We start from the raw sequence: 10,927 nt of genomic DNA on the forward strand, positions 1-10,927 counted from the left end.
ATCATCAAATTAGGCATTATCATTTGTCAATGTTTCATATCTCTTTAAAGATACGGGCTGCGAAAGGGTGGGGCGACAAATTAATTGATTTTCTCGCAGGTGGAAGCCACGGATAACGACGAAGGAGAGAACGCCGAGATAACGTACAGCATCTACCATGTTTCGAACAATGGTTTGCACAAATTCAAGATAGATCCGAAGAGCGGAGTTATCGAATCCGTGAGGAAATTGAACGCTGGCGAGCAATACAGCATCACCGTGCAGGCCACTGACAAGGGTGGCAGGTATTCGCAGACGATTGTCGAGGTGAACGTCATTCCTGGACCCAACACCAGAAGCCCAGTGTTTCAGCAGCCAGTGTATGAAGTGCAAGTCAGCGAGGGGGCCTCCATCAATTCTACGGTTGCGACTATCACTGTGAGTATCGTCGATAATATCTCTTTTTTCTCTCTTGCTCAGAGTTTTATTTTAAGCTTTCAACTATTTCGACAGAAGCAATATATTTGTTTTCGATATGTTTTTTGTTGTCTTTTTATCGAGTTTTGTTCTTTCTTTTGGCGTTCTTTCTTTCATTTACATCAATTTCACTTTATTTATATACATAAATTTACATTTCCTTTTTGAAGAATGTAAGAAATTTATTTTTCGAATTTATAATTATTTATTAAGCATTGTATCTAAAATAACGGATCGTTAAATATTTATATCGATAATAGCCTTATTAATGAACCGTTGTGCAGGCCATCGACCCAGAAAATGATCCGGTGTCGTACTCGATAGTATCGGGGAATGACTTGCGTCAGTTTGCGATCGGCGACAAATCAGGCGTTATTACCGTTATAAGGAAGTTGGATAGGGAGGACCTGACTCGATATCAGTTGGTGAGCTAATATTGTCAACCACTCTTGAACATTGCGACGCAAACTTCCTACATCCTCTGCTACAAGCCAATGCACTTTTCGCTTTACGCTGCTTTTTATATAATCTATAAGAAACATCGGTTACTATCTCCGTTTCTCCACTTAAACGAGCTACTTAAACGAAAAAGCAGCACGTTGACTTTTAGTGCATTTAACTTTAGCTTTATAAAAACTTTCTTTTTTAATTTATTTTTTTAAACTTATTTTTTTTAACATTATGTAGTTCACATCTTCTATATTTAATTTTTCAACATTTTTATCAATATGAGAGGAAATTTTTTCGCGTCGCATTTTATATCGAAATAAAAAAAATAAAAAAGCGGAATGTTTACGCTGCGATATTGTTGCTTTATACAGTTGATCAAAGCCGAGGATACAGGCGGCCTATTCAGCACCGCGACTGTCAATATTATGGTTACCGATATCAATGACAAGAATCCCGAATTCGTGGGTCTCCCTTATGAATTTTCCGTCAAAGAGGGCGAGGCACGTAAATTGATAGGCCGCATACATGCCGAGGATGCTGATGAAGGCATCAACGCCGAGATCACTTATTTTGCACCCGATGACATCCCTTTTACGGTGGATCCAGAAACCGGTGATGTCCTGACGAAGATAGTGTTAGATTATGAGCAGAACGACGTGAGTAATTTTTATTACATATTTTCGACTTTTAGTAAAGATGACATATAAAAATTCAAATCGTACTTGTACATCAAATTAACTTGAAAACCATAAGTATATTTTGTTGTGAAATTATCTTTCTTTTTATCTTGGAAAACACGCGTTTCGAGATAATTCCAGCTAGGAAATTATAAATGTTTAACTATATTGGAATTCTCTGGAGAGAGAGATTCTAAAAGTCAATGAGTCTCTGCTTCCGTTTGCACTTGCAAAAGGCTACATTACATGACACGCAGTGCTTATTAAGATTCATTATGAGCGCAGCTATCCAGCTCAATCTCGAATCTTCCGGGAATGCTCTTCCGTTTTACGAAAGTTGCGAAGCGTGATTGCAGTTCGAGAACGATTTAAGTTTATTCTCGGATTGCGAGGATGTTGTTATGGTTAAATTACAATTGTATGTCGTCATGTACAGTGAGACAAAAGAAAACGCGCAAAGTGCACGTTTGAAGTTTCTATATACATTTCATTCGTGGAAATACGATGCGTGTTAGTAGAATTTGTTCATAATTTTATATAATATATAAAATATAATAAAATATATAAAATAAAATATATAAAATATAATAATATATAAAATACGATAAAAATTTAATGACTTTAGTCTTTTAATTATTCATATCGTCAAACCTATTTATATTTATAACACTACATACTGCTGAGTATTTCTGCTATTGCATTAAAAATGTAAGTTTGAAATCTCTGGTAATCTTTTTCTCGTTTCGCTTCTCTGGCACTTTATTTCAACATTTGTGTATTTTGTAAATTGCGTAGGAATATAAATTCGTGGTGACTGCGAGGGATGGAGCCCCCGATTATCGCTTGGCAACCGCGACTGTCACAGTGAAAGTCGTAGATGTCGAGGACGAGGTTCCGGTGTTTCACCAAAGCAGTTACGAGGCACGTGTCAAGGAAAACGTGCCCGATTATAATGTGATTCAAGTCACGGTGAGTCGCATGCCAAATCAATAATAGCGCGTGTCCCTGATTAGAAAACGTGTAAAGCGCGACGTAAGAGCGATTAGATGCGATTAATTTATATTTATTGACATTAATCCATATTGGCTTGGACTTAACGAGAATCGAAAGTCAGGTCGTGTGACATGACATAAATTCCAGTTTGAGATTATTTGTAGAGATAAAAGGGCCTTCGCTTCACCTTGTTTAGTATATCGAAAAGTATAAAATTAGCTAATACGAGATGCGTAATTGTATCGTCAAAATATCGACCGAGGAATCCATCCGCGGGGAGTTTTAAAAATTTACCGGAATAATGGAGACGCCAGTCTCGACTTTCAGACCCTCCAGAGATATTTCGCGCGTCGTCGATGATTCCCGTCCCATCGATGAGGTGGAAAGGATGGCGCGTCCTGGCGCGGTCTTACCCGACTCTAAAGCTAACGCGATCATTTCTAGGCCGATGATCCGGACACAAAGAAGCAAATTACATACATGATCAAGCAAGGGGATACCGAACTCTTCAGCATAGATCCGAAGACCGGAGTCATAAAAACTATCCGCGGTCTCGATTACGAGAGTCAGAGTCAACACGTTCTCATAGTAGGCACCGAGGAGAACACCAGCGATTTGCCTGGCTCCACTACTCGAGTTGTCGTTAATGTTCAGGTATTTTTCACAAGTGAAACCCGAGTCTCACTAAGTTTTCACTATCCGTCATTGATTTACTGTGATGTGTCGTGTTCACATCGGCGTATCATGTAGCGCATCACTTTCACAGGACACATAACTGCAGAGAGAGAGAGAGAGAGAGAGAGAGAGAGAGAGAGAGAGAGAGAGAGAGAGAGAGAGAGAAAGAGAGAGAAAGCTTCATCATTACTGATTCATCGCGTAAGAAGTGTAGTTATGAAAAACTTTATATTAATAATTTAGAAGATTTTGATCACGTACATACGTCTGTGAAAAAATGCATCTATCTCTGACAATCATATTTTTTTGCATTTACAATTCTGCATGGAAATCTGTAATTGAAATATCAAAACTAAAGTTATTTGTTTGTATAATCTTACGAATTAACTCATATAGAATCAGTTTACGGAACCGGTTTGCATTGAGCGCATCATAAATGCAATGCTCGTTCTATATCTATTATCTACCGTCTCTTCGCTTACTTTTAGTTTATTAAGTATTACGGGGGCTGTCAATAACTATTTATAATGATTCTAAACGTATCCTGGCAGGACGTGAACGACATTCCGCCAGTATTTACGTCGGTACCGCGTCCCATTACACTGGACGACGATGTCCCTATAGGAACGACCGTGATCAATCTCACGGCCGCGGATTCCGACGGCACCGCCCCAGGGAACCAGGTAAGATATATATATATATTTTTTATCTTCATTTCTTCTCGTCAAGTCTTGGGGAATTTTCACCGATCTCGATGTCTGGCAGATTCGATACGAGATCATCGGGCGCGGCATCGCCAGCAAGTACTTCGTGATCGATCCCGACACCGGCGTACTCCGAATACGCGACGACTTGCGCAAAGAAACTGACTCGGAGTACCAGGTAAGTGATCCTAACTCGTTCCGATTCATCTTAAAGGAATCCTAAGGCTCCGTCGTACCGTGCGAAGTTGAATTCGACCATGAATCTTTTTATTGGCTATACAGATTGATCAATCTTTTTGCACAATTAAAGTATTAATCAACAAATAAAAAGGCAATAAGAGCTAATTAAGTTCGAATTTACTTCTGTATAATATTTAATAATTTATGTTATAAATCTTTTCACAAATATAATTCTAGTATAGAACTTAATTAGCTCTTATTGCCTTTTTATTTGTAGATTTAAATTTTTTAAAGAGCTGTTACAAATTATATTAAAGTATTAATATTAACAAACGGGGTGGCTGAAAGGATTTTTCGCGCTGCTTTAGGCACGTCCGAGCTCCTTAATAAATAAAATTAGGATCCCCTTAATAACGCGGCGATTCTTTTCTCCTCTGCGACAGGTCGACGTGCGCGCGTACGACATGGGGGACCCGCAACTGTCATCCGTGACGACTGTGCCGGTCTACGTGCGTCACGTTGCGACGGTGCCACCTGAGATCGGTCTGGGTTTCGCCGAGAACTCGTACAACGTCGAGGTGCCCGAGGACGCCGGTGACAATACGCTAATAAAGATAATCACCATCATCAACAGTCACGCGCACGACACCACGCCGCTTAGGTGCGAGATTTACAGCGGCAATGAGGCCGGCCTCTTCGAAGCGAACGTCACGGAGGAGCGGAATTGCGCGCTGAGGCTGAAAAAAGGCGCTCTGGATTATGAGACGACGGAGTCCTACCAGATTAAGATCAAGTTGGAATCCCTCTCGGGCTTATTAAACTCGGGCAGAAACACGACGATGGTGAGACGCGATGATGTTTCTCGAATCACAATGAAACGCTTTCGCTTCTTTAAATGCATGAATATTTATAAATAGGATGAAGTCTATAAATAGAATGAAATCATAATAGGATGGAATATATATAATTATTAAAATATAGAAACACATCAGAGACGAAATGATTAGCAATTATGAGAAAGATAAAAAAAGATTAAGTTCTTTCTTTTTACAGATATCATTCTCTCTAATATTATTTTAATATACAGACATAAGCCTAGAAAAGTCATTTCTATCCTGCTTTTCTTCTTTAAAGGTTTTATTATAAAACATTAAATATACACATGTAAAGTGAAATAATGCTGACATTTTCTTGAAAGAAACTTAATTCGTTATAATAAAATTATCCATTTATTTCGCCTTTGATAATGATCGAAATGCGTTTGATCGTAGGTGAAGATTCAAGTGCTGGATGTAAACGACAACAAACCGGAATTTATTTTTCCGGAAGCGAGTCAGGAGCTTACGAGGGGACGTTATTTCGCGGCGATTCCGCGCACCGCACAATTCTCGTCCACAGTTATTCAAGTTAAGGCTCATGACAAAGATAACGGCAAGTTCGGCAAGCTGGAGTATAAGATCCTGGAAGGACGGGGATCCGATTATTTCGCCATCGACAGCTCCACCGGGATAATCAGGACGACGGTCACGTTCGACCACGTTGATTCGTCTGAGCTCCCTTTCAAATTCGACGTTCGCGTGCGGGATAATCCCAACTCGACTGAAAATTACAATTCGATTATCGCGCCGGTCATCGTTAATTTGATTGGAGAGGAGAATCTCATGATCCTGGTGGTGCAGGACGCGGCGCCGGATGCGCTGCAGAAGGAGGCCGGCAAAATAGCGAATATAATCGAGCGAAAGAGCGGCCTGTTGATCGGCATCGATAGGGTGGTGACGAGAAAAATTCTGACGAAAAATGGCACCGTAGAGACCTTCCCGCAGGATTCTGACGTGTGGTTCTACGCGATCGATCCGGACACCGAGGCAATACTCAGTAGAAACAGCAGCGGAGTGTTGAGGTACGTCTTCTAACGCATATACTGTATACGGTAATTGAAAGAAAACAGTTTAAAAATTTTCCAAGTTAAAATACACGTAAATAGAATCTTTTTTTTAGAAATCGTTAAATTAAATTTCTTCCTCGGGGTTTTTATATTCATGAGAGGCTTATGTTGAGAGTCTTCTTAGAAGTCTTATTGTAACGGCACTTTAGATCCTTCGTCTTTGTAATTATGCACGCTAAAACGGTTATCTCACAGTTATTTACGGAACAGTATTATGTAACTACTTACTATTACTTGCAGTGTATATATACGCTGTAAATGTCTATTCCGATACATCAATGCCTCGTACATTTTTAGATTTTGTTACAGATATTATTATCGCTTTTATAAGACCTTTTGTAAATTATAATAGAATTAGAAACGGCACAGAATAGTTTTCTAAATATTATTATAAATATTTTTACGATTAATTTAACGATTAAATTAATAAATTATATAATATTATAGCTAATAATAATAAAGGACAACAATTTTTTTTGAACTCTTAAAGATTTCTCTAGTAAGAATCTGTGTTGATAGTTTTCGCATTGTGCTTTATATCGTTCGTAGAAAGACAATCAATAAGTTTCATGACAGTTTATCAGAAAATGTTAGCTTCTTTTCAGCTTCAATTGATTAAATACGAATAAAGATTTATCCGCTTATATTGATGGTGGAGAAGGAATGGTTCCCACGCAAACACATATCGAAAGATCAATTATGATGTTCAATTATATTGTGACATTTGATCGTGGACAAATACTAAAAGCATCGAATACTTGACAGGTCAATTATGAATAAGTCGGCCATGTCGAACATCACATTCGACGTGTCTACGGCAGTACGAGCGAACGCCATCGACATTCACGCTCCTGTGATGCCACCTGAACCGGTGCGAACACAAACTGCGGTCGCATTTAGCGGCGAAGTGTTCCCATACGCGCTGATCATCATTGCCTGCGTTATCCTAATCCTCGGTATCGCCGGTATTATCTACATTTGCGTCTCTTGGTCCAAGTAAGTTACATTCAGTCGTATAATTTTAACGCTGAAGTTCTACCATAATTTTGCTACCAGTAGTATAAAATACATTTAGCAAGCATTTCAGAAGATTTAATTACAAAATTATATAATACAAGAATATAATTAAAATATTAAATATTATTAAAAATTTTGACATGTCAGAAATTTAATTATGAAACTAAAATGCAAGAACATAATTAAATCAATGTTTTATATAATATAGGAGAAATTATTTGCAAAGAAAAATATATATATCTATATTAATGTATGTGTATAATGTGAAATATTTTACACAAACATTTTTGTGTGAAGAATAATGTATGTCCGGGTTCGTGAACTTGCTTTCCTGTTCCTTGCATGCTTTCATTCGGTAGAAAAATTGTTATATTTATGTACAGTTGCATTAATTACTATGTACACATATCATTCTGGAGACAATTTTACCTATTATTACGATTTTCAGCTGTTATTATACAGTCGCATAAGAGAGTTGTTTCGCGAGTGTAAATATTCATTTAACTCGTCGAGTGCGAGCGATGCAAATTCATACTGCTCTTTATTATCTCTATTAGCTTTAATTGCAATTTCCGCTCTGGCTACCTTCGCGAACACTTGTTACTTCGACGTTGGCCTGTAAAGTAATCTTTCCGGGATGTTTACGCAATTCCTTTGAAAGAGTTCCTCATGTTCCATATTATCTTGTGACGTAGGTACAAAGCGTACAAAGAGCGTATGCAACGCATGTACGTAATGCCGCGTTACGATCCCGTCTACGTGGAACCAAATCTGAAGGAGTACGAGACGCAAGTACTTCAGATGAGCGTGCCGGTCGATGACAACGATAGTTGCAACGATTTGCAGTTGGACTTTAGCAACAAGAATCACGCGTTCAGCCTGGACAATGTCAGTTACATCACCAAAGATCACGGAGACAGCACTGGTAATTCAAAACAAATATCTAAAAATTCATATGCCAAATGTCTCTTTTATCGCATCCAATTATTAAATGATAGAAATTGTATACGAGAAAAAACTGGTCCAGTAATGTATTAAAAATCGCCCAATATATTAATTACACATATTTAAAATCTTTTTTGAATAAAATAATATCGTTCTAAAAATATTTATATGGTAAATAAGAAACTATGTAAAAGGAATAAAAAAAATATTTCTCGACCAATATACTGGCGATCATTTATTTAATAAATTTCACAACGTTTGGTCCTTTTCAAAATTATGGTCGAAACGTAGTGAGATTTATTAAATAAATAATTGCCAGTATTGGTCGAGAAATATTTATTGCTTGAATTTTTTGACTGGCGATAATAAAGAATCTTAATAAAAAAAATATATTTTGATAATACACCGCTCACGCTCTGATCGAAAGTATATGCAACGAGCTTATGTGTTCCGTTTAAGGCCAACAAAGTCCCGTTAGCTCCGAAGCGGCGACCACGGCTCGCGCGTCTAGCATCGCCGGCAATCACGGCGACACCAATATCCATTCTCTACGGCGATCCACGCTGGGTCGAAAGAATCACGGCGCAAGCAACACGAACACCCTGAACAATCGCGACGCGACACCGGTACTTAATCCCTTGTACAATCACAGTGGAGATCTGCTCAATCCTAGTCCGTCCAACGACAACGTCACCTTCAGGGAGAGGAAGGATTACTCGCATCTCGGATTCACGTATCTGGGCGAGCAGAGTCCTGTAGAGACCACGACGGAATTGTAAGTTACACGATTCGATGACACGCGAATATCAGTCACGTATTGGCTCCGGAAGCTGTCACCGAATTACACGTTCTCGTCGAAGAAGACACAAAAATCAATTAATATAACGTCAGTGTAATTTTGATATCATATATATACAAGTAAGACTGTGATGGACATAATATTTTTTTTACATCAAAGTTTTATCGACACTGTAAAGTATTAAAATGCCTGAAATCATCATGTCATCTTGCATTTAATGCATATAAAATGCATAATTATCTGCCTCTTATATACATATATAATAATAAATGATAAAAACGTACTTAATTTCAACGAAATACATATATATGACGTATGGCGATAAGACGAACTTCAGAATAATTAATATTATATATTTTTTCTGACATGTACAATCCCCAAAGCGCCATATATGAAGAGCACGTGAAAGCTCATGGAAAATAGTTGAATGACTTCCTACGTATATATTCTGCCCTTCATATGTCATCTTCTGAATGTGCATCGATATTCTTCGTGCCGATTCACGCGAACGCGCAAATGTATCCGCAGAATTCCCGCTGGAATACATTCTGAACGAGTTACTCCGCATGTGATATCCATAAAAGAGCAGCGTGATGTAGCGTTCAGATACAACGGTAACGTGAAACGAGGACGTAAAAATATCGCACGTGCGAAAGAGACGTGCGAAAGACAGTGCGGGATATCTTTCTGAATTGACATTTTCCTTGATTTATTTCTCGAGCGTTGAATTTTCTAAAAGCTGGAGCAATATCAAGTTCCGTAGACTAATAAATTGGAAGATTATAAATAATCGCCGTCGCGATTGCATTGTAAATTATTATTATTATTATTGTGACTGTAAGCACAATGCGAGAAAGTTGCCGTTGCATTAATCGAGTCTTGACTAATAACTTTGAAGATGTTTCGTATTCTGCGGAAATTCATGCGGACCATTATGCGCACACGTACATTTTAATTATAGACAGAGAAGAAGAGAGAGGAGAAAGACAGAGAATAGCAAAGTACCACTACGGATCCAACCGTCCAATACGTAGCCTTAAGATTCGAAGACGAGGTTGTAAGTTTATATGAGTGTATTTGTGAATGCATTTATGTATGTGCGACTGCGCGAGTCTCATCGGCTCGTGATCTTGTAAATGGGTCGATCCCGATCACTTTTGTACTATAATAATATACCTGTTTATTTATACGATTATGTTTGCTCATGTCATATTCTATTTGTATCGTAATCGCAATTAACCGACGATATTATATCGTTGTATGTACGTATGTGTAAAAAAATCGCAAGAACGTGTTTTATCAAATTTGAACAACGATTTAGCTGTCGCTTCCGTTCCGACTACTACTCACTCTCGTTCACACGATCGGCGGTTTCTAATTAGCGACTGTTGTACAAGCGAGGTAAAAAAAGAAGCGCGTCACATGCCAATGACGTGATAAAGTGCGTCTTTAATCAAACACAACTGCCCATTTCCTCGTAGTTTCGACGACGCTATTTGACTTTGTTCGATATTAGATTTGACAGATCCGCGAGAAAGTGTCGGGTGAAACGGCGTCGAGTGGAATTAAGTACGATACGACTTGATTGAATGCATATCTCTAGTCGTATAGCGGGCGTATCCACTGCCGTGCAATTTATATAAGTTGTTTTACATTAAAATAAAAAAAAAACACAAACAAACAAAAAAACTTGTATATGTACGCGTGTTACAAGTCGATTATAGCGTTGATTTCTTTTAGCTGTACAATATTTAAGCGCGAATTCTGTAAAAATTGTTAATATCTAATAATAAAAATTTATTATATTTACATAACATACAACGAAGTTCTTTTTATCGAGGTAACATTTTATCGTATATCCCTTTTAGCATAAAACAACGTACTATTACGTAAACGTTAATTCAAGCTTCCGCGTTCCGTTTAATTAACAGGTCCATCCAATTCCCACATAAGATCTTTCGTATTCGTGTTTCACACGCGCGCAAGTCATGTGTATATATAGCAATGTGTGACAATAAATTGTTCCTTTTCTGTAGAATTCATAATTTTATAATTTAATTAATAGTTGAAATACCACGAACCTTTA

At 37.9% G+C, this 10,927-nt stretch overlaps 1 protein-coding gene across 9 annotated transcripts in view; it reads left to right on the forward strand.

Moving 5' to 3' along the window:
• Positions 1 to 8,972, forward strand: part of Cad99C (cadherin 99C) — a 107,868-nt gene extending 98,896 nt beyond the window's left edge. For all 9 annotated transcript variants that reach the window (XM_029306137.2, XM_085484492.1, XM_085484493.1 and 6 more), the window contains 12 exons: positions 100 to 417; positions 741 to 881; positions 1,278 to 1,562; positions 2,379 to 2,552; positions 3,021 to 3,230; positions 3,803 to 3,934; positions 4,017 to 4,133; positions 4,579 to 4,977; positions 5,407 to 6,035; positions 6,846 to 7,076; positions 7,793 to 8,022; positions 8,502 to 8,972. In XM_029306137.2, the coding sequence (XP_029161970.2) occupies positions 100 to 417; positions 741 to 881; positions 1,278 to 1,562; positions 2,379 to 2,552; positions 3,021 to 3,230; positions 3,803 to 3,934; positions 4,017 to 4,133; positions 4,579 to 4,977; positions 5,407 to 6,035; positions 6,846 to 7,076; positions 7,793 to 8,022; positions 8,502 to 8,821 (3,186 nt within the window). In that variant the 3' untranslated portion in view covers positions 8,822 to 8,972. The remainder of the gene's footprint in view (positions 1 to 99; positions 418 to 740; positions 882 to 1,277; positions 1,563 to 2,378; positions 2,553 to 3,020; positions 3,231 to 3,802; positions 3,935 to 4,016; positions 4,134 to 4,578; positions 4,978 to 5,406; positions 6,036 to 6,845; positions 7,077 to 7,792; positions 8,023 to 8,501) is intronic.
• The last annotated feature ends 1,955 nt before the right edge of the window (positions 8,973 to 10,927 follow it).

This window comes from Nylanderia fulva, unplaced genomic scaffold (assembly GCF_048542155.1).
Source record: "Nylanderia fulva isolate GAGA-0341 unplaced genomic scaffold, ASM4854215v1 Scaffold3, whole genome shotgun sequence".
Taxonomy (NCBI): domain Eukaryota; kingdom Metazoa; phylum Arthropoda; class Insecta; order Hymenoptera; family Formicidae; genus Nylanderia; species Nylanderia fulva.